Genomic DNA, 23,462 nt, shown 5'->3' with positions numbered 1-23,462 from the left:
CATTGTTCTACAGATGAATCATAGGGTCATTTGGGTTTTAACTCACCAGCAGTCCCAGAATTTTTGAGGCTTTAACTTCCTCTAGAACAGTGGTTTTAAACCTTCCTAATGCTGCAGCACTTTAATATAGTTCCTATGGGTCACGACCCACAGGTTGAGAACTGCTGCTCTAGAACCATTCAACCTCACAGAGCCCTTGGGATTATAGCTAGTCCATCATTAGGCTTCCTGGGATAGCTGTTGCAGGTGTTCAACCTTTTTTTTTCTCTGCCACACATTGGAAGGGTAAGAGTTGTTTGAGGCCACAACATTAAATACACAAACACTAATCTCATAGGCCAAAAAAAAAAAAAGTCCATGCATATATTCCATGGCATCTGTCACCACAGATAAACAAAAAAGTCCTCACAAAATCAGCCTGCGGCCATGGAGCTGCAGGTTAGACACTCCTATGTAGAGTGATCATGCTTGCCTGACATTCAAATCCCAGGAGAGCCCTCAGGATAACCAGAGTCATGTCTAGGCCCCTCTAGTAACTGACTGCTGGTCTTACAGATGATACAAAGACAACATGCCTGAGCCTCGGGAGGGAGGTGAGGTGGGTAACAGAAGAGTGCGGCTCCAGCTGTTGCTGAGACAGCTCTTCCTGGATGCTTACTGTATGGTGAATACAGGATTTTCTACAGGTAGAAAGATTTAGACAGGCCTGTCAACCTGATAACAAGTGAAAAAGCAATTAGTCTTCTGTCATTCTGTGTTTGTGAATTTCTAAAGGTCACCCAGGACACTGATAAGCAGAAAAACATTACCATTTTATTAATGTGATCTATCAGTGTGTTCAAGCGGTACAGATTAGATCTGTTTTTTAATTGTGCAGGTAATACATGCCATTATAGGAAGCTAGAAATTAAAGATAAGGAAAAAGAGGAAAATGAAGAGTATTTGTAATCCTACTATCCAGAGATAATGAGGAATAGATTTGGTATCTTATACGTGTGTGTTTATATTTTTAAAATTTTCTTTAAGTTACAGTGGAATTAAACTATACTCGCGCTGTTCTATAGCTTGCTTTTTCACTTCTAATGTACATTAAACATGTAGATTAAATTTACAATGTTCAATATTACTATTTAGGTATCTTTGAATCTGTGGCTTATATTACAGAGTTTCTCTTGAAAATTCCTCATGTTCTTGCCAGCATTTGTCGCTCTTAAAAAAAAAGAAAATTCCTCATTTTCTATCTTTGGCATCCAGTTATTTGCAATGCTTTCAGGTGGCTGAAGTTTGAAGAAGATGTTGAAGATGGGGGAGAACGCTGGAGCAAGCCGTACGTGGCAACCCTTTCGTTGCACAGTCTCTTTGAGCTGAGAAGTTGCCTTATTAATGGAACAGTCCTTTTAGACATGCGTGCAAATAGCATAGAAGAAATTTCAGGTAAGCTTAGATGAGGGAAAACAGGGGAACTTCTGTGTACATTTAAGAAGTGTGGGGAGGGGAAGTGTGGGATAGTGGAAAGAATAAAGTGGTTCCGTATCCTTGGACAGATCACAACCTTCCTGGTTCAATGTCCTCAGCTTCGCGATGGGTTTCAAACTAATAAACTACTCTAGCTGTTTCACAGGCTTGTTATGGGACTCAAAGGTCATGGCATTTAGCATTTCATTTGCTTGTTCATTCATCAAACATTTATTTTGTATATACTATATGCTTAATAATGTGCTAGGCACAGGGGAATAAAGATAAAGTTTCTACCTTCAAGGAGCTTACCTTCTAGTGGTGGAAATAGACATTAAATAACAAAGTAAGTGTAATGACACAGATATGATTGGTAATAGAGAAAGGGTAAACTTGGGGAGTTATGTAGAGAAAAAGGAGTTAAAGAGAATTATGGCAAAAATTTTTCAATATGGCATCTGGGGAAGACATGTAGGAACTTGAGTCAAAGTAACCCCACTTCTTCAGCAGGACGAGAGGAGGAGGACGAGAGGAGGAGCTGTCCGATGGAGTTTCCTGATGCGACTGAGTGTTAGGGTGCTATGCTTTGTGGTTGGGGTTGGAGAAACACCTGGGGGCATATGGGGACTTTTCCCTTGGATTGGCTTTATTTGGCTGGGCAGGTTAAATAAAGATTTTTCCAAATCTTTCTCCATTTCAAGTATCCAAGTAATTCTGCCACTTTGGGGTCATATGAGGACCCAGAGAAGGGGTGAGCCCTGATGGGATCCTGCACCCCCTCCTCTATTAGGAGGTGCCCCAGAAGTACCACTCACACTGCCTGGGAAAAGTGGAATTCTTGTGTTCACCACTGAGTCTCTTTTGTACTTTGCTAGCTTTTGGCTATGCTTCTGAAATCCCATGACAGTCCCTTAGAGGCAGAAGAATCCCTGGGAATGATTGAAGCTGATTCTAACTCTATGGAAACAAGGTACCATTGGAGAGCTTTGGACAGGGTAGTAAGCAATCAAATTTTACATATTAGAAAGATAATAATGATGGCAATATGGAGGGTGATTTGAAAGGAGACAGAGGTTAGGCTGTTGCAGTAGTTCAGGTGAGATGTCACCTATGTGGGCAGTGGCAATAGAGCAGTGGTTCTCAACCTGTGGGTCGCAACTCACAGGAACTGTATTAAAGGACTGTGGCATTCGGAAGGTTGAGAACCATTGCAATAGAGGGTGGGAAGGTAAGGGGATGGTTTCCAGTGAGATTCAAGGGATAGAATTGATGAGGCCAGTTTGGCAGATTGGTTGGGAATGAAGGGAAGAGAGTTAAGGATTCTGGCTTAGGTGTCTGAGTATCTGGAAAACAGACACGTCTGGTGGGAAAGATAATGAGTTTGATCTTATACTTATTAAATTCTAGGTGTTTGTGGGACATTTAGGTGAGTATATCCAGTGAGTAAGTAGAACTTTGACCTAGGGGAGAGATCTGAACTACAATGTTCTTTCAGGAGGTCCTCGATTCAGAGGAAGTTGCTATTTACAGTCTTGGAAGAGGTTGAAGTTATTAAGGAGGGGAAGATCACAGGACTGAAGACAGAAATTAGAGGAACTCCAGTTGTCTTTATTCTTTTGTTTTTTTTTTAGAGACAAGGTCTCTGTTGCCCTGACTGCTGGAGTCCAGTGGCATGATCCTAGCTCACTGTGGCCTCAAACTCCTGGGCTTAAGTGACCATCCCACCCTGGCCTCCCGAAGTGCTGGGATTACAAGCATGAGTCTCCATGCCTGGCAGGAACTCCAGTGTTTAAGGGTGGCTGTTGAGGGGTTGTGAGTAGGTTAGAGGAAGAGAGGTCAATCAAGGAGACTATGAAAAGGTGGCCAGAGAGGTGGGAGGAGAATCAGGTAATGGCCATGAAATTGGTATTCATTTCCTAGGACTGCTATAACAAATTTCCACAAATTTGATGGCTTAAAACAACAGAAATTTATTCTCTCACAGTTCTGGATGCCAGAAGTCTAAAACAAAGGTATTACTGGGGCCACACCCTCTCCAAAGTCTCCAAGGGAGAATCTTGCTTCTGCTGGCTTCCAGTTTCTGGTGGCTCTAGGTGTCCCTTGGCTTATGCTGTGTAACCCCATCGCTGCCTCCGTTTCAGGGTGGATTTGTCCTCTCTGTGTCTCTCTCTTCTGTGTTCCTCATAAGGACACTTGCCATTGGATTTAGGGCCAACCCAGTAATCCAGGATGACCTTGTCCTAAGATCCTTAATTATTGCAAAGTCTCTTTTTATAGATAAGGTCACATTACAGATTCTGGGGATGGGTCAGGAGATAGACATATCTTTTGTGGGGAGGGGTCACTGTAACTAACTATAAAAGCCAAGAGGGGAGAGAGTTTTGATTTATCAGTGTGGAAGTCAGGTGAGATAAGGACTAGAGAAACCCATTAAAGTTAGTGACTGGAAGGTTATTGATGATTTTATCAAAAGTATTTTCATTGGGGTAGCTAAATTTCAGGGGGCTGAGGAATTTTTCTTCTGAGAATTTTAAGTAATAGAAGACTTTTTTTCTCCCAAGATGAAGAATTCTAAAACATGGTTATAATACGGGAAGAGGGAACCAATAAATATAAAGGTTAAAGATATGGAATATGGATCTTCAACTTGAATATGAAATTGATTTTCCTCATTTATTGCATCTAGCACATGGATAGTCACAGATGGTGTTAGAAATTGAGAATAGGTTGAGGTTTTAGGAAAGCTTTGGGAGAGAGATGTAGGATTGAAGTAAAATTGCTATGATCTTCACATCAGATGTCTGATGTGTTCATAATGTCAGCAATAAGTTTAGGTAAACCGTATCAACTGAAACAGCATGTTCCGAACATCATCTCACTGAATCTCCCATAACAACCTTCTAAGGTGGGTGGTAGTTCTGTATTACAAATGAAGAACTGAGGTACAGAGAGATTTTGTAACTTGCCCAAGATCATACAGCTAGAAAGTGGCAGAACTAAGAATGTGGATCTTTAACTCCAGAACCCATGCTGTTAACTGCTATGGTGACTGCTACTCATCACCAGGTATTGAGTTTTTTTGTTTTCCCTCAATTCTCTTGGGTTTGACAGATTTAAAGATGATGCTGGGGTGAATGGTTAGTTAACTTAATTTTTCTTACAGATTTCACTTTGGATAGCTATTTGAAGTTCTACAGTTATACTTCCTCTCGACAATCATAACATTAAAATCTTGGAGGAAGGGAATATAGAGGAAATTTGGCAGATGACAGAACAAAAATGGGTAATGATGTGGGCTTTTGAGTTATATAGTCCTGAATTTGAATTCCAGCTCTGTAACTTCATAGATATGAGACCTGCGGCAATTTTGTAATATTTGGACCTCAGTTTCCTCATCTGTAAAAATTGTTACAATAATACCTATTCCCAGGGTTTTTCTCAGGATTAGTTAAGATAATGTATGTAAAGTTCACAGTATATATAGTTCCTGGCAGGTGCTAATGATTTGCTACAAGAATAAAGTATAACTTTTCATAGCCACTATTATCGAATAGCTCTTTCAGACACTGAAGCAGAAATTGTACCTCAGTGACCCTGGTAGAGATGCTGCACGCTACCCCATGCCCTACACCCCTACCCCGCCTGGTGTTGGCCTCCTGCTTGGGCCCGCTGACCCACATTTTGAGTGTTCATGTGAGTGCCTACTTTTCAGACCTGATCCTAGACCAGCAAGAACTGTCCAGTGACCTGAATGACAGCATGAGGGTTAAAGTGCGGGAAGCCCTTCTCAAAAAACATCATCATCAGAATGAAAAGAAGAGAAACAACCTCATTCCCATTGTTCGTTCCTTTGCTGAGGTTGGGAAGAAGCAATCTGATCCACATTCGATGGATAAAAATGGTAAGATTATTAGGAGTGATCGCTTTCTCTCTCTAATTTTAAGACATTTGGAGATGCTGAGTTACTAGAGGATAGGGGCTATCTTTCTCTCATATGTTTCCATGCCCACCTAGACACTTAGTATTCTTTGGAGACTGGTAATATGAGTGGCTGGAACTGGTGCCTGTCTCCCTGTCATGGTCCATGGGCTGTGTTCTTTAGGTAGATCTCAGTGGACATAAGGGGAGGGACTTGTGCCCTATAGTGGCACATAACTGATATGGCTTTTGGGAACTGTCCACACTGGGTACAGTTTGGGACCAGAGAAGGTGAACTGGAGCTTTTTAGGAGCTAAACACACAGATTAGGGAGGCAAAATACAGTAGTGCAGGCTCTTGAGTCAGGCTTCTAGGTTTGTGATTCTAGCTTTGCCACTTGCAAAGTATGTGAGCTTGGGCAACCTAGTAAGCCTTTAAGTCTTACTTTCTCCCCTATAAAACACAGATCATAATAGGACCTAATCTCTGAGTTTATTGTGAGGTTCAATGAGTTAATCCGGGTAAAGCCATTAGCCGATACATGGTAGATTATAAACCCTCAGCGAATTGCAGCTGCTGGTTGGTTCCTTTTCCTGTGGCCAGGAAGGGCCTCATATATATTCATCTCCTGGTCTCCACATTCACTGACTTGCATGTGCAGGAGATATGCCTGGGAATCCATATTTTTGACAAGTTCTCCATAGGGATGTCTCCTAGCTACTTCTGGTTAAAAATTACTGTCTTAGTAGAGAAATAAAAGAGGGTCAGAATACATTCAGGGAGAAGGTGTACAAGCAGTAAGACCTCTGCCCTCCCCTCCCCTTGAGAAGTAAGTGAGGAGATAGGCATGTGTAGGTCCTGGCTTCACAGTTATCTTAACCTCGTCTCCATGTGGGCTCTTTAGGAGAAAAGAGTCACTCAGTGATGAGTCACTCAGTCACTCAGTGATGAGTGGGGGGTGTCAGGAGAAGAAAAGACAGGGACTCAGAGGGTCCTGTCTGATTTTATCCACACAGGTCAAACTGTATCTCCTCAGTCTATTCCAACTACAACTCTTGAAGTAAAAAATGGAGTGAATTGTGAACACAGTCCTGTGGATTTAAGCAAGGTGAGCAAAGACATGGGAAGTTGGCTTCTTGGCCTAAGGTTATTCAGAGTCCAGCGGGTGATCCTGGGTGAGCTCTGGTGTTTCAAGACTCTACTCCAAGACCAGAGCCTCTTCTGCATAAAAGGAAGCTCGTTCACACTGTCTGCTCCCTTTTACCCCAGTGGGATGGGGCTGACTCAGCAGTTTGTTCCTCCAGATTCAGTAGGCTGAAACCTGAGACTAGCTACTGAGAGTCTTCCCTGCTGGTTTTCAGTTAGTTTTTGGTACCTGTTCTCTTTTTCACTTCCAAGGGTTTTTCCAAAAAAAATTTTGTGCTACTGTCTTTTAAAGCTACCTCTTGGTTGAAACTCTTCTTGAGGACTGTGACTTTGGTAACTGAGGCCTTCTGAAGTAGCAGTGCTATACTGCAGACTGGTCCAAGCCTTGGTCTCTCTGCCTCTAGCCTCTCCTTGCTCTTTCTGAAACACAGATAGTGTCATGTCACTTTCTCTGCATATGTGGGTCATTAACAAAAGTTTCGAGAAACACAAAAATCGAGAAATGTAAAATCTGCGTGGATGGAAACAAATGAAGCCCTCCCAGCAACACTGTTAAGCTGTTGAAACTTGCACAGGTGAATCAGAAAGGGCGCTGTCGGCTGTGTTTCTTGGAAGTGAAATAATGGACCATCTCAGTCTGTCTCAAAACTTTTATAGTGACCCATGTATAAAACTCCCTGTTTTATTTAGAAAACCTGAAACCTCTGACAAAGCATTCAAGTGCAAATGCAAAGGGAAAAAATGTGACCCAGGGCTTCAAAACATTCCTCTTTGAGGCAGCTTGGTAGATGGATTTGAAATCAGAATACCTGGAGTATTCTGATTCTGTATCTTCTCTGTGGTCCTGGGCTTCACTTCTCTGGGTCTTAAATACTTCATTTTTTTTTTTTTTTTTAAGTGCGACTAATACGATCTGACTCACTCACCTCTGGAGTGTTTGTGAGGCCCAAATAAAAGAGTGTCAGAAAACATTTATTAACTATAAAAGGACACGTGAGTGTGAGGGATGAGGAGGATGACTGATGATTAAAGTGATGGCTCCCAAGTTGTCAGTGGGTTCTTTTGGACTTGCAGGTGGACCTTCATTTCATGAAAAAAATCCCCACTGGGGCAGAGGCCTCCAATGTCCTGGTTGGAGAGGTGGATACTTTGGACCGCCCCATCGTGGCCTTTGTGAGGCTGTCTCCAGCAGTTCTTCTCTCAGGCCTGACAGAAGTGCCAATCCCTACAAGGTAAAGGCAAAGACAAAACTTCATGAGTTCTGTCTAAAGTGCAAGTTTTTGTAGCACTGATGGAAGAAACCAGCTAGTGTCCAAATTTAGGATTAATTCGTCTTAAGAATAGGGCTTAAAATCCAGTAGTAATCTTTGAACATCAGTCTTGGTAAGAGAATTGATGAGCATTCAAAGGGCGCAGCAAGGGCCAATCACTTGTCATAATAGGAAGCCTAAATTGTATTCTCCCAGTTCTATAGAGCTATATTCCAGGGAAATGTTTCTGAGCAAAAGATCGGTGTTTCTTTCTACAACTCTAGCAGGGTTTGGATGGCTCGCAGATATTCCCGCATTTGTTCAAAAGGCTGTTCAGATGCTCCGAAGGCGATGATGCTGGTGATTCAGAGACCATAATTACAGAGAGTATTCAGATGTCCAGAACACAATTTAGACTTCTCCACAGAGCTTGATCATTTCAACTTCCTTATCCTGCTCCTCTCCCATCATTTTATTATAACACTGAAAAGGATTCAGATAACCTTGAATTTGCACTACAATGCCGTGTTTTGAAAAGCGTTCTTTCTATAACTAGGACTTATGTATACAAACCCAAAGAAATATAACCACATTATTGAATAATATCACACAAATGGCTTGCATTGCCCGTAGTGGAGCTTAAGTTATGGCAACTTGAAAGGCTCCATGATTAGTATATTTACTTTTTTTTTTTTTTTTTGTAGAGACAGAGTCTCACTTTATGGCCCTTGGTAGAGTGCCGTGGCCTCACACAGCTCACAGCAACCTCCAACTCCTGGGCTTAAGCGATTCTCTTGCCTCAGCCTCCTGAGTAGCTGGGACTACAGGCGCCCGCCACAACGCCCGGCTATTTTTTGGTTGCAGTTTGGCTGGGGCCGGGTTTGAACCCGCCACCCTCGGTATATGGGGCCGGCGCCTTACCGACTGAGCCATAGGCGCCGCACATGTTTACCTTTTTTATAGTGATGACTTCTATTTGTTAGGAGAGAGAAATGCTGTGCTCTTGAGAGAGGAGTAAGATGCCACTTCTTTATATTTACTTACATTATTTCCTCCTCTGTGTGTTTTGCCAGGTTTTTGTTCATCTTATTGGGTCCAGTAGGGAAAGGTCAGCAGTACCATGAAATCGGCAGATCCATGGCCACCATCATGACAGATGAAGTATGTGCTTCATTTATTCATCTTATAAATATTTATTGTTTACTTTGCTAGTTGTTAGGGGATAAAATAATTACAATTGCAGTGTCCTTTGGGAAGTGGTTCAAGGTCCCTCTCTTCAAACTTATTGTGGGAGGAGAAACCCTCTGGGGGATTTTTCTTCTTATATTATCTCTCCTTTTTTGAGTAATCAAGGATGCAGAGAAACCTTTTTCTAGGAAAATTATTTTTGCCAAGTAGGGTATAGAGAGAAATACATTAAGGTTAACTTAACTTTCAAGAGAAGATGATTGATTAAATACATCTAAGTTATTTACATAAAGAAACCTCACTTCTTTTCCATGCGAATGAGACTAGTTTGTATAAAGTCCTGGGTATGATCTCAGGCAGTATAATGTGAATGTCCTGACTTGTCTATACCAAAACAACCTGACACTGTATCGTGTTGAACCCACAACATATATCCTAAGCACCGTGCTGCTCAGGTAAGTGACAAAGCAAGGATTTCAAGGCATGTGTCTTAGAGGCAGAGGACCCTGTGGGCTTTGTTTCATCAGCTATCTTTGCTTGAGAGGCTTATTTCATGCATGACCTTCGTTAGTATTCCATCCAATGTTTCTACCCATTATGATCAAGAACATTTTCTTTACATCTTGCCTTTTCTTCCATTCTTTGTGGAGATGATCTGGTTGTATGACTTTAATGTCACATCTCATCTCTTCTTATACTAGCAGACATGTACTTAATTCTTTTTGACCTGTCTCATCTCCAGGTTCATTTTTAAAATCCTTTTATCCTTGCACTTCTCTAATTGCTAAAGTTTTCTGCATCTCAGATCCTAACAGAGATAAAAATCAAGAGATTGTATTCATTCTTCATCATATCCTTTGGTGATTGTTTTAAGTAAAGTTACTTTCAGCTTTCCTGAGAATTTTTTCTTTGTGTAGATTTTTCATGATGTGGCATACAAGGCAAAAGAGCGAGATGATCTCCTGGCGGGGATTGATGAGTTCCTAGACCAGGTGACAGTGCTTCCTCCAGGAGAGTGGGACCCCTCCATTAGAATTGAGCCACCCAAAAACGTCCCTTCCCAGGTAATGTATGTACATTAGCCAATAGTGGCTAGTGTCACCAAATGCCTACCATGGACAAAGCAAAGACCATATGGATGTATGCTAAATAAATTGAGATGTAGCCCTGTGTCAAGGCACCTACGATGTTAGCGCAGTAATAAAAAATAGACCTCCCATAACATAGATTGGCTCAGGGGTGTTGGGGTCAGTTAGAATTGCCCAGGGATGAATTTTAAGCCAAATTTTAGAGATGTAATGGCAGAGAAGAAAAAGGAGAACATTTCTTGGGAGCACATTGTCTACAAAGTCATCAGATAAAAAGAGCAAGATATATAGAGAGCAACAAATAGAGCTCTCTGTATTTTTCTGACATGTTAAAGGTGGGAAGGGAACTCCTGTGCACTAGACACCCGCGAGGTGCTTTATATATGTGAAGTCAACCTTTCCAGCAACATCTTGTAAAAGGTATTGTTATCCCTAGCTTTACAATAAGGGATAAAATTATCTTCCAAGGTAAGATTTGAAGGTAAAGAAAGAATATATGGAGGCAGATTTGAAACTGGAACTTTGGTCATACCTGATGCCAAAATCCCCATTTTTCTGTTTCTGCTCAAGGCATAGTTTGGAGTCAGGTACTGTTAGAGAGGAAGAGAAATTATATACAGGGAGGCCGTAAAGTTGTGTGCAATAGATTGCATTTTTCAGGAAATGCATTTGAAAGGTACAAACATATCGGCATTTTGGGTTGCTTTTGGGTTATCTCATTTTGACTCCCCCTGAAGGCAGAAAGGAGAAATAGATGCTGACTTTACTAACTTTGTGGTCCTTTGTTAAAAGGAAAAAAGGAAAATGCCTGGCGTTCCAAATGGAAATGTTTACCACATAGAACCGGAATCACATGGGGGTCATAGTGGGCCAGAGCTTCAGCGCACTGGGCGGTAAGTTACGGGGCATTTCACAGCTGATCCTGTGTATTAGGCAGACATTGTGTGAGGAAATGAGATGTCCTCTTTTATTCAGCTGCCTTCTCTGTAGTGGGAATTTATTGGCTGGGGATGACTTCAAATGGAACCACTGACTAGAAATACTATGAATATATTGAATATTGTATTCATTCATTCAAGTTTACCCAACCACCTACCATGTTCTGTCTCACCTCCAGTCCTTCCTATACATTGTGTCCTCTGATTTGAACACTCTTCTTCCTCATCTCCGGGCTCACTCCTTCTTATTTTTTGTCTCAATTTAGGCACTTACTTTGTTTGGAAAGTCTTCCAAGACTCTCTATAGATGAGGTTAAATGTTCCTGCTATGTAATATATTGGCATTAACATCCCCCCCCCAGTATTTTATCCCTTATAATTTATCATGATTGCTTGATTTCTTATCCTTCCTGCTAGACTATTTGCTCCCAGGCAGGGACTCCATTAGATTCCCAGCACAGTGCCTTACACAGAGTAGGCACTCGATATCTGATGAATGAATGAATACTTCCACGTGACTGTTCTGTAGCACGGAATGGACGTTAGGTATGGATAAATGTTGAGTGAACATTTAGGTTAATAGGTTAATAAACTCCCTTAGGACAGGAAAATAGGTACTGTTTCATGTGTGTATGCTTCAGAATAGACAATCTATTCTTCTAGGCCAAACTTTTAAAGACAGACATCCAAGGAGGAGATTCTTTATAGTAGGTAAGGGAAGGAGGTCCCCCCAACTAGGAGCTTTTATTCCCTGGGTAGGAATGTGGTAAAAGAATGTGTTGGTGTGACATCCATAGATACCCCCAGACCACAGGAGAAGGTTGAAACTATGGCTCTGGCTCTGCAAGTTATACTGTGTCTAAAGGATCTGCTGGGTGGAGATGCTCAGGGCAGGACTCAGATCTTAGAAACTTTTTCATCCTCTACTCCCTTGCTTTTACCTTCTTTTATTCCTCCTTGCTTGAAGTTGCTTTCCTTAGTCTTCTGCCCCCAGTGCTTTATCCAGTGGAAACTCAGGGTTGTTTTGGAATTGTGAAGGCAATTTATTTTTCTTTTCTACTCTTGGAAATTCAGGGAAAAGTGAGGAGAGGATAGAGAGCAACAGGATAGAATGGTAGGCACTTAACTAGCAGTGTCCTGGTAGAGGAGTATGTTTTCTGGCTGGAAGAATGATTTGAGGGTAGGAGAAGATAGCTGTGCTCTGGGAGGGAGCATTGGTGGAAAGGAAGGGTCTTTTCATTAGAAGGGCTTGCTAAAAAGAGGGAGCAACCTCTAAGAGTGAGTTAAATATTTTCTTAAAGTTGGGAGAGGTCTGAATTGGGTGGTGAGGCCCAGTATTGAAAGAGTTTGAAGGAAGCATCTTAGAATGTATTCCAGGACTGAGATTGTCCAAGCAGAAGTGGTGTTTTTTTTAAGGAAAGGTCTTGAGTATGGATTTGATAACAGTTCAGAATTGTGATTTAAATTTTAGATATATAGCGTTTCCACATCTTAAAACTTAAGAGTTTAAAAGCAGTGGAATTACAGGCAACAGAGTTTTCCCCAAACAAGTGCAGAGGTGAGATTTCAGGTTTCTTTTGGTGCCAAAGAAAATAGAATAAACTAGAGTCCCAGGCTTTTTGAGAGGATCACTTATAATCAATTTCACATGGGGGTTTGGGAGACCATCAGAATGGATCTCAACATTATAAGATTTCAGAAATAGTGCCTGATATCCCCAAAGAAAATCCCATATTGCAAGGATAAGTATATGTTTAATCACAAAAACCAATTATCTTAATTCTCAACTTCAAATGGAATTTGGAGGACTTCTCCCATAATGTTGTATCAGGAACTTCTGGAACTGACAAAGCTGAAAAGAAGCTCTGGGCTCAGAATTAGTTCTGCTTGGTATGAGAGATATTTCTTCTTTCTGAGCTCCTGATGTTTGCCTCAGAGAGCTTAGTAAAGAACCTAAAGATACACAACCTTCTCCCACTGTAGTCTCCTCGTCCAGGTAACATAATGCCTGAATCAGGGATCATAATTCCAGGCCAGCTCTGGCCTCTTTTTCAGTTGCAAATTACGTGGGAGGCAAATGTGAGATGGACATCCTAGAAGTTTCTGTACCTTCCTAGACTGTACAAACTAAACACATTAGCATAGGTTTCATAATTCTTCCAACTATTAGTTGTGTTTCTTTAAGATGTAAAACCTGCTTCATGTGTGTTACGTGCACAACCTTGGGCAAAACATGGCGACTTAGGGGGTGCTGTCCTTGTTGGATGAAGAGGTATTTGAAGATGAGCTTGAATAGACTCTGAGAAGTTAGGAAAGGAGACATGGTTGAAATGGTGATCTGAGTTCTACATGATGTAAGCTTTTGAGCCAGGGCCGAGTTGCCCTGATGTTGACTCAGGCAGGGACACCACACAGAGCAAAGAAGAAAGTAAGACTGGAGTGTCCTAGGCCGAAAGCTCCACAGCAAGGAGAAGACACTCTGGAAAGGGGTTTTCTAGGATAGATTTTTGTCCCTCATTGGGGATGCCACTTTTGGGAAGGGTTAATGAAAAAAAGAATCAGGAACTGCTATCTCGATGATCCCCCCACACTTCAAACAGGTTTCTTCCAAAGCACACCAGACAAATGGATGCCTGGCCTGTCCCTAAAGCCCTCCAGAGAGGGGCTCCCTAAGTCAGTGCTCCAGAGCCTAGTGACCCTCTACACGGGTAAGTCCTTTCTTGCATCAAGCTTAATTCATATCTCTGTGTGCCTCCTGCCCTTCCAAACTTGGCCATCAGGACAGTATTGAAAGGGTAAAAAAGCCTCAAATATGAAGAGAAACACCTATGCCTGATTAATATCTGTTGTAGATGTGCAACTATGGTCTGATTTTATGCATGAATGAGGTATGAAGCTGACTCCATAAACAGTATTTAGAATTATTTTATTAATTTGTAGTTATATCATTAATTTGAGTCTCAGATATTTCCCTGCCTGTTAATCGCTGCTGGACAGACCGATGTCTTCCCTTTCTATGGCTTCTCATAAATCCATTTCACATAAATCTTCTGTCTGTTGCTCACAGACACTCCTCTCTGAAGATCCCTCCTGTGTCTAGGACCAGACCAATCCTGGCAGCATCTCAGATAGCCTCGGTGGGACACGACTATTGTAGAAGGGGAGTCTTCTTATGGAATAGTACTCTTCAAAGGGAGGTTATTGATGATGAAGAGGTGATATTCACATGGTTAAAGACGCTTCGTTAGCTAAGGACCTGAAACCCTTAAATCTTGCCCCTGACTAATCACTTCTACTTCTAAGGTCCTTGAGGGGCTATTTGCGCAGAGGAGAAAACAAGACAAAGTGATACTTTATTACTAACCGGAGTCTTGGTCCCAGAGCCTGAAGTGGAACTCTTGACCCTGAAGAGAGTGCTTTTACCTGAGCTAGGTTGGCCAGACAGGCTAACACTAAGGCAGATCGCAAGGTTGGCTTTGCTTCTCTCCCCTCAGCCCAGACAGCCCCAGACGGTCATGTTATTACTATAAGCCGAGGAAAGATGAATCCCAACTACACCCACTAACCCCAGAGGAAAAGAACAGGGGGCTAAGGTAAAACAGCGCCTGCCCGTGTCCATCCACATGCCATTGTACTCATTAGTTGAGAGATAGACTTTGAGTGAGAAAGCTGGCTGGACCCGCATGCAGGTCCCAGGCCACCTCATGTTCCTCCAGCCCCTTACGTGACAGAAGAAGAGACAGAGCTGGCCAAGAATTCTGCCAGAGAGCAGCTGAGCTTGCTTTTTGGTTTTAGTTTCTTATTACAGAAGATTTCAAACATGTGAAAAAATAAGAGACTAGTATAACTAACCCTCTTGTTGTATCTGTCAACTATTAGTGACATTTTGCCAAGCTTGTTTCATCTGTTTCTTCCTATTTACCTCAGTATGTATCTCTGTTTGATGAGAACATTAAAAAAACAATTATCATGCCATTATCAAACCTAACAAAATTAACAATCATTCAATGTTCTGTCCATATTAAACATTTTATAATATCTTAGCTATATCTTTTTAAATGAGCCACAAATGTAGCAGGGAAAATTTGAGGTAGTTATTGGAAAGAACTTCTTTTTGTTTGATATAGGAGTCAATCAAGATTTGCATTTGATTATTATGCCCCATTCTGTAACTGCCGCCCTTTCTCTTTTCCTGTGTCACTGATTTGTAGAAGCCCAGAGATTGGTGCGGTACAATGCTGAGTGGCTTTTTCCATTACTCACCTGACAGCTTTGGCTCTGGTGCAGTGACTACACTCTTAGGGAGCACTCCTCCTCAGTGTGGGATGTTGCGTTCTTGGTCTTTCTCATTGTTGGGAAGTGGAGAGGCTCCTGAAGTTCTGCCATTAAGTCCGATTGACGCCACATCCTGATTAGCCTTTGAATCCATCCACTTCTCCTCATCCCAATCCATGCTCCATTCATCACACCACTGCAAGAGTGATCGTTGCAGAATGCATGCTTGATTTTGTTGCTCCCCTGTTTACAGTTCTTCAGTAACTTTACTTGCAATTAGGATAAAACTTTAATTCCTGAAAACCATTTACAAGGCCCTTCGTGACTCAGGTTTGCCAGCCTCTTCATGCTGTGTTATCCAGTCTTATTAGTATTTGCCCTTCACACTGTATTATCCAGTTTTATCTCGTCTAGCACCTTGAAACTGCAGTGCACTCTCACCTCTAAGTGTCACCTGTGTCAGCCCCTCTGCCTCATCTGTCTAACTCCCAGTCCATCCTTCAAGTCTTCACTGAACTGCCCCTCCCTGTTCTATGCTACCATAGCATCCCCACAGCACTGCCTGTCTCCTGCACCGGACTGTTGCTCCTGGAGAGCCAGGGCTCTGTTTGTCCTGCTCACTGCTGCTTCTCAGTACCTGGCACAGTGCCTGGCGCCAAGTATCTGCTACTACTTGTCAATTGCATGAGTGAATTATTATGCTAATTTCTCACAAGTAAGGTGGGTAGTTAGTTGTTTAGAGTAAGAAAGTGCATGTAATAGGGACTTTTCATCTAGAAAACATTTAATAAAACTACAATCATAGTATCTTGAGTTGGTTTTGCACATTTCCTAATAATAGCTCAGAAGTTAAAGTTTGAAGTCAATACTTGCTTTCGTGTTAATTTCTTTTGAACTCTTTATTGAATGGTAATATGCATACCCAAATTAATTCTTTTTATGTTTGGGATAATCACTCCAATTTACTGTAAGTCATTCCCTTGGTTGCAGAGAGACTCTGGGCTGCCCCCAGAGAGCTCTCCTGTGCTTGGGGTTAAATTGGACACAAAGTGTTACCTCAATACAGAGCAGATTTATAATGCTTTCCAATGTGCAGTACCCTCATGTTCTGTGGGAGAGGGACTGCATTAGAGGCCTGTCTGCCATGTCTCCACAGGCTGTTTGGGGGCTTGGTGCTAGACATCAAGCGGAAGGCCCCCTGGTACTGGAGTGACTACCGGGATGCACTCAGCTTACAGTGTTTGGCCTCCTTTCTGTTCCTGTACTGTGCCTGCATGTCACCTGTCATCACCTTTGGGGGATTGCTCGGAGAGGCCACTGAGGGACGCATAGTAAGAACTTTATACGACTTTTAATAGTCTCAAACAAGACTTAAAATACTGTGGTGGCAGCAAAGTCCACTGTGGGGGGAGGGGGGTGGCAGGAAATTACCTAGCCTAAGATTGGATTCTTTTTTCTGAATTACCGCAGACTTCTGACTTCATACTAAAGACAACACATCTCTCCCTTTAGAACAGACTCTTCTGTCAGAATATTAGTTTCAGTAGCTATTGTTCAGTTGAGCTGTCTATTTCTTTAATGATGGGAAATGAATATATCGATGCTGTTTGAAAATAAGATTTCAGGGCAGCGCCCATAGCTCAGTAGGTAGGGTGTTAGCCACATGCACCAAGGCTCGTGGGTTCAAACTCGGCCTGGGCCAGCTAAAACAACAGTGACAACTGCAACAAAAAAATAGCCAGGCGTTGTGGCAGGTGCCTGTAGTCCTAGCTGCTTGGGAGGCTGAGGCAGGAGAATCACTTGAGCTCAAGAGTTTGAGGTTGCTCTGAGCTGTGACACCACTGCACTCTACCCAGGGTGATAGCTTGAGACTCTGTCTTAAAAAAAAAAAAAAAGAATAAATAAAATAAATAAGATTTCAAATGACTGTATGAATGGTATCATGCTTTGAGTCACTGAATAATAGGACTTAGTTGAGGAATCATGTGCAAATGGATTTGGGGCACTTGGATTATTAAAGTGATATCTATTGTAGGGTATTAGACAGGCTGGGTGTGGTGGCTGAAGCCTGTAGTCCCAGCTCCTTGGGAGTCTGATGCAGGAGGATTGTTTGAGCCCAGGAGTTTGAGGTTGCTGTGAGCTATGATGATGCCACTGCATTCTAACCTGGGCAATAGAACAAGACCCTGTCTCAAAATTAAATAAATAAATAAAATAAAAAGAAAGAAAGAAAAAAGAGTGGTAGATGATGTGTACCCATCACTCTTACTCAGATGAAATACCAGCAAATGACTGTCATGACACACGTGAGAACTGGTTGGGAATGCCTACGAACTAACGTTTCTCTGTCATTGATTCTGTGATGATTTTTTCCCCCTCTCAGAGTGCAATTGAATCCTTGTTTGGAGCTTCCATGACTGGGATTGCTTATTCCTTATTTGCGGGACAGGCTCTCACCATCCTGGGAAGTACTGGGCCGGTGCTTGTGTTTGAAAAGATTTTGTTCAAATTCTGCAAGTAAGATCCTTGTTTTTCTGAAAACTCTAACTTGATGTGGTTATTGTGCTGTGAGTGTCAAATGCCAGGGTCCCAAGCTAGTACAAACAGGCAGTATCATTGTGGATTGTAAGAAACCTAAAAGAAGAACATTATTTGGTCTGTCGTCCTGTACACAGGCAGTAAGTACCACACCTAAAATAGCCGGTCCCCTAAAAGAGCTTGATTAATGTCCCTCAGTCATTATTGAAGTCTTGACTTCTTAAAGAAAATGTTTCTTAGCTAATTCAAATTCCTCCATTTCCACTGCAAGTTGATTTTTAACTTAGCCTACATCCCTCCTTCATATTCTGGCTGCTGGTGAAAGTGGGACTCAATAGTGCTCCAGTTTCCCTACCTTTCCTATCTTTTTTTTTCTTCATTTTTTTTTTTTTTCAGTTTTTGGCTGAGGCTGGGTTGGAACCCACCACCTCCAGCATGTGGGGCCAGCACCCTACTCCTTGAGCCACAGGCACCACCTTCTTCATTTTTGTATCAGAAGGAGGAGCAAGTGGAACTAGGCCCAGCCCCTTTCTCTTACTGCAAGAATAAGATCTTAATCACACTGGGTAGTAATGGCAGAAATGTTGTGAGACAATCCTTTCTTCTCCACTTTTCATATCCTTGCTCGCATCCTGTGAAGCAAATTTTTATCCAACTGTGCCAGGGCCTTATTTAGGAGTGAAATGCGGTCATAAAGTAGGGAAGAACTGGGTTGAATGCTGGTATGAATTAATTGTACTTCTGACCCCTTGTCTCCTAATGCCATCCCTCTGTGCTTTTTGATGGGCTTTGGTCTTATTTCAGAGACTATGCTCTTTCGTACCTGTCCCTTCGAGCTTGTATCGGACTGTGGACCGCCTTCCTGTGTATTGTCCTCGTGGCAACTGATGCCAGTTCCCTCGTCTGCTACATAACTCGCTTCACTGAAGAAGCATTTGCCTCCTTGATTTGCATAATTTTTATCTATGAAGCAATAGAAAAGCTGATTCACCTGGCAGAGACCTACCCCGTCCACATGCACAGCCAGCTGGACCACCTTAGCCTCTATTAGTAAGTGTGCTTCCTGCATACTTGTTGCTAATTGAGCACAGCACCTGAGTTTAATTGCTGATGTAGAGTGCCAAGCAGGGCTTGAGGCTTCTGGTAAGGAAGTGTCTTGGCCCTCTGGGAAACAGAACTGGGATATGGATGAAGAGACTTGGAGGAGTGCCAGAGGAGAATAATCGAAAAAGATGACAAAAATGGACTTAGAAGGAAGCACAGAGGGGATGTGAGAAATGCTTTCCAGAACGTATCTTTTGGTTCTATGCATTGAAACAAAAATGAGCTGCAAATGTAGCAGGAAGAATTAGAGATAGTTATTGGAAAGAACTTCTTCTTTGCAAGAACTTTGAGCCCCTGGACCATGCTATTAAGTGGGAGAATGGACTCTTTTTCTTTGAAAGTATGTACAGGTAACTCTTTGGACTCATTAGGTAGAGATGTGTTAATTTTTCTTTTTTCAGATCCAGGGGTCTCTCTCACTGCATCATAAAGATCTAGAAACTTATTTACTTCCTAGATTTCAACCCAAGAGACAATGTTTTTTTCATGTGTTCAATTACAGTAGAACCTCTGTAAGTTGACTACATTAGGGACTGTAACAAACTAGTCAACATACGGAGGTGGTCAACATAAGGAATGAAGCCTACTGTACTGACATGTACACAGGGCGCATGTCGGGTCTATGTAAACTAGGTCAGCTTAAGAAAGTGGTCACCCATGGAGGGTCCACTTTAGTTGGATCGCACAGCATACAGCCTTTTCAGACGGACTTCTTCTCTTAGTGATAGAATATGCATTTAATGTCCTCCATGTCTTTTCATGGCCTGATCACTCATTTTAGTGCTGAATAATATTTCACTTTCTGAATGAACTATGGTTTATTTATCTGTTTAGCTACTGAAGGATACCTCAGTTGCTTCTAAATTTAGAATTAGTTTTTCAAACCTAAATGTAGGGCTTTATAGCTTTTGCTATTACTTTTAATTTTGTTGGTTTCCTCCTATTATTCTAACCTGTTAAGATCTTCTTGAATTTCATTTCTGGTCATGCTGTATCTTAGAAGCATGCTTATTAAATTCACAGATGATCCAAGGTTGGTAGAGATGGCTGGTGTCATTTGCCCATGCTGGGAGCCAGTTCAGGCATGAGACACGCTGGAACTGGGAGGCAGCACTGTGGCCAGTGGAACAGGGGTGGTCTGGTCTGGTTTGGATAGAAGAGGGAGCCTGAAAAAGCTAATGGAGCTTCCAGATCTGGCTCCAGCATGAGTAGCCAGGAAATGGCCCAGGTAGTGGAGTATTATCAAGGATAATTCAGTGTCAGGAAGTGCTTGCATCACAGTTCCAGGAAACAATAATTTTTAAAACAGGAACATGATGAGGGCGTATAGGGAATAAAATATTTAGGCTTGGAGGAAGTTGTTGAGAACTGAGTGGGACCTCCTGCTGATGTAGACTGAATTTCATAACAAGAGTCTAAGAGATAGAAACCAAACAAGAAAATGACCAGGACTCATTCTGGGCATATATGCCAAGTGCGGTTGTTAGCACAATTCAATCTAAGACCCTTATGGCGATTTGAGTCCATCTTTAGTAATGGTCAACTGAACACTGGACACTGGAGTGTCCTTGGGTCTGTGGATGGGCCTCAACCAGGGGGACCGCCTAGGGGATCTGAAGTATGCAAAGGTGAAACAAAGCAGGCTCTAAGAGAGCCTTTAATTCTGTCATGGCCAAAAATATTGAATCAAATATTTGCCTGCTTTCCTCAGGTCTCTTTTGTATTTTTCCTCCAGCTGTAGGTGTACTCTCCCGGAGAATCCAAACAACCACACCCTGCAGTACTGGAAAGACCACAACATCGTGACGGCGGAAGTCCACTGGGCTAACCTGACCGTCAGTGTAAGTGTCGAGCTGCCAATGTCCTACCCTTGTCAGCACCAGGGTTAGGAGGAACTTCTAGGTGGAAAGGCCTTTTGCAAACTCTGGCATTTACAAAAATATGAAAACTTTTCTTTTTCCAAAAAAATGCCCCCCAAATCACTATTTACTTTAATTTTTCCTTTCCAAAGTTCTCTTGAGCATAAAGGAAGATGATTATCCCTCTTTTTCCCCCTATGCATGCCCTACCCAGTAACCCTGTACTAAGGATGGGTGGGGATGAGAACATGCAGGGCTGGGCGGGGAGAGCCACGCTTTGTGGAGCTTGAGGAATATTTAAGTTTGGAGGTCCCCTGTAATAAAAATAACACAAATTAGGAGGGTCTTCCTAGGGCCTCAGAAATAATGTTTGTTCAGAACAGTTCTGGTTTCGCTCTGAAGTGTCTAAATTAGACCCTAAGTTGTCACCCTACTTGAAGGGCACCTATGCAAGGGAGACCTCCTCCGTGGAGGTCATGTGGGTGCTGCTGGCAGCCTGAGCGCCCCAGCACCTATGGGATGACAGGGAGTGATGGACTCAGAAGGAAACAGCTGTTTGTTCTCTGTGTCTGCCTTTCATTACCCAGAAATGCTTGTTCCTTTAGGAATGCCAGGAGATGCACGGAGAGTTCACGGGGTCTGCGTGTGGCCACCACGGACCCTATACTCCAGATGTGCTTTTCTGGTCCTGTATTCTCTTCTTCACCACCTTCATCCTCTCGAGCACCCTAAAGACATTTAAGACGAGCCGCTATTTCCCAACCAGAGTAGGTAGCATGTTCCTGCCTTCCTTTTGTGTTCGACTCAATACAACAGCACCTGTTCTCAGCCTCTGTGTTGACTGTGTACTAGGTTAGCAGGGTGGAGAGCTCCAGATGTCCCGATGGACCATACTGGCCTTCTCTTCCAGGGTCTGGCTGCCTCTTCCATAGATCAGTGTTGTGGAGTGAAGGTTTAATACTTCAAACATTTTTGAGTTAAAAGTGCCAGATATGGGGGAAGAGGAGTGACTGCTGATAGGTACTGGATTTCTTTTGGGGATGATGAAAATGTTCTAAAATTGATTGTAATGACAGTTGTACAACCCTGTGAATATTCTAAAAACTGTTCAATGTACATTGTAAATGGAAAAAACAGTGCCAGGTAAGTGTAAGATGGTTGCTCTGGACTGGTTCTTCCTGTTGCCTGGAGTTTTCTGCTTATTCTTCCTCATGGGTGATTTCTTTTATCTGTTTCCTTGCCCTAATTTTCCTTTCACTTCCTCTTGCTCTTTAAGTTCCCGGGCCTGTGGACTAAGGTTTTGATGAGTCCTTTTGGTACAGGATCAGAAGGATGAGAAGGTTGAAGAGCAAGAAGGGATAAAAGAAAGAAAAAGAAAGAAAGAATGAAAAGAAAATAGAGAAAGGAGAGGGTGTGGGTAAAAGGGAATATTGACAAAAAGAAGAGAAGCACAGAAAGAGGGAGATAGAGCAATATAGGTGAACAATAGGGTACTTTGACACAATCTTAAAAAAGCCCCAACCTTTGGGGGTGCCCAGTTGGGTGGTTCCCTTGAGGTTAGCAGCTCTTTGCTAACCTGATCGGACACAGTACCCCCCCTCCACCAAGTAGAGAGGAAAGACAAAAATGCTATAAATCAAACCAAAACAAGCAAACAGAAAACTTTACGGGATAAAATTGGGTGAAAAACCAAATAATAGGGGTAGAAACACTAGCAAAAATGAAGTTCTAATTATTGAAAAAGGCAGCAATGGGAAATTGTATTTAAACTAGAAAAATGGAGCAAGAAAAGAAAAAATCTGTATGGAAAAGGTCGAAATTAAAAAACAAAACAACAGCAACAACAAAATAAACAACAAACAAACAAACAACCAAAAAGAAAAAAAAAAAACAACCAAAACCAAAGCAGTATATACATCTTGTTGAATATTGTCTGGGCAACAGGTGGTCTTCTGGGGTATGAAATGTTAATCACAATGCTGATACCACTGGAGGCCTCCGCTGATTTCTCAAATCCCACAGGGTGCACACCCTAAATCTCTCTTCAGCCCTCTTAAAAGGCACTTTAAACTTCTAAACTTGGTTAAGCAGAAGCTTTCCCAGGAAAGTGATTGTCACTGGGATCCCTGCTGAAGTGGCTATCCACTTACCCAGTGTGCCAAACCCGGTCTCATTCTTCCCCTGAGGGTTGAGGCTGTAAGGCGGCTCAGTCCCCGCCTTTAGGCTGCTCAGTCACTAGGTTACCAGCTCCTGCCCGATCCTTGCTCTGTGACCCTGAGGGTGGAGCTTGCCTGGGCCGTTCTCTGATAATGGCTCCTTGCGGCCCACAGCCAAACACCATTAGCTCCTTCTGGCTCAGCAGCTCAGTCTGGGGCCCTAGACAACACCCAAAGTTCTCCTCACTCCTGCTCAAGCTCTCCCCAAAGCAGTTCAACTGAGTGCCAAGTCCAGAAACACTGAAACAGTTCACAGGTAAGGCCTTTCCGATTTGCAGTCTTACTGCTGCTGTACTTACGCTGCCGGCAGGATTAGATGGATCAAACACACGTGACCACTTGCCAGTTTTCCACTGTTTTTGTCCTCCTCTTGGGGTCCAGAAGTCTCTCGCTGACTCCCTGTATCCTCAAAGGGATGATTATAGGCAGATCCCATCAGCCAGAGATGCCTAGAGTCTTATCTCCCCAGACTCATGGTGCCCAGTTG

General features: G+C 42.5%; 1 protein-coding gene across 3 annotated transcripts in view; it reads left to right on the top strand.

Moving 5' to 3' along the window:
• SLC4A8 (solute carrier family 4 member 8) overlaps nucleotides 1–23,462 on the top strand; it is an 85,981-nt gene that overhangs the window by 34,530 nt on the left and 27,989 nt on the right. For all 3 annotated transcript variants that reach the window (XM_053557976.1, XM_053557977.1, XM_053557978.1), the window contains exons 5-16: nucleotides 1,274–1,434; nucleotides 5,168–5,356; nucleotides 6,390–6,481; nucleotides 7,594–7,751; nucleotides 8,843–8,930; nucleotides 9,875–10,021; nucleotides 10,838–10,938; nucleotides 16,415–16,589; nucleotides 17,642–17,775; nucleotides 18,601–18,846; nucleotides 20,636–20,741; nucleotides 21,365–21,526. In XM_053557976.1, the coding sequence (XP_053413951.1) occupies nucleotides 1,274–1,434; nucleotides 5,168–5,356; nucleotides 6,390–6,481; nucleotides 7,594–7,751; nucleotides 8,843–8,930; nucleotides 9,875–10,021; nucleotides 10,838–10,938; nucleotides 16,415–16,589; nucleotides 17,642–17,775; nucleotides 18,601–18,846; nucleotides 20,636–20,741; nucleotides 21,365–21,526 (1,759 nt within the window). The remainder of the gene's footprint in view (nucleotides 1–1,273; nucleotides 1,435–5,167; nucleotides 5,357–6,389; nucleotides 6,482–7,593; nucleotides 7,752–8,842; nucleotides 8,931–9,874; nucleotides 10,022–10,837; nucleotides 10,939–16,414; nucleotides 16,590–17,641; nucleotides 17,776–18,600; nucleotides 18,847–20,635; nucleotides 20,742–21,364; nucleotides 21,527–23,462) is intronic.

The sequence above is a fragment of the Nycticebus coucang genome, chromosome 12 (genome assembly GCF_027406575.1).
Source record: "Nycticebus coucang isolate mNycCou1 chromosome 12, mNycCou1.pri, whole genome shotgun sequence".
In the NCBI taxonomy this organism is placed as follows: Eukaryota; Metazoa; Chordata; class Mammalia; order Primates; family Lorisidae; genus Nycticebus; species Nycticebus coucang.
Note: the sequence above shows the minus strand (reverse complement) of the source record. Positions and strands in the feature narration are given on the sequence as shown.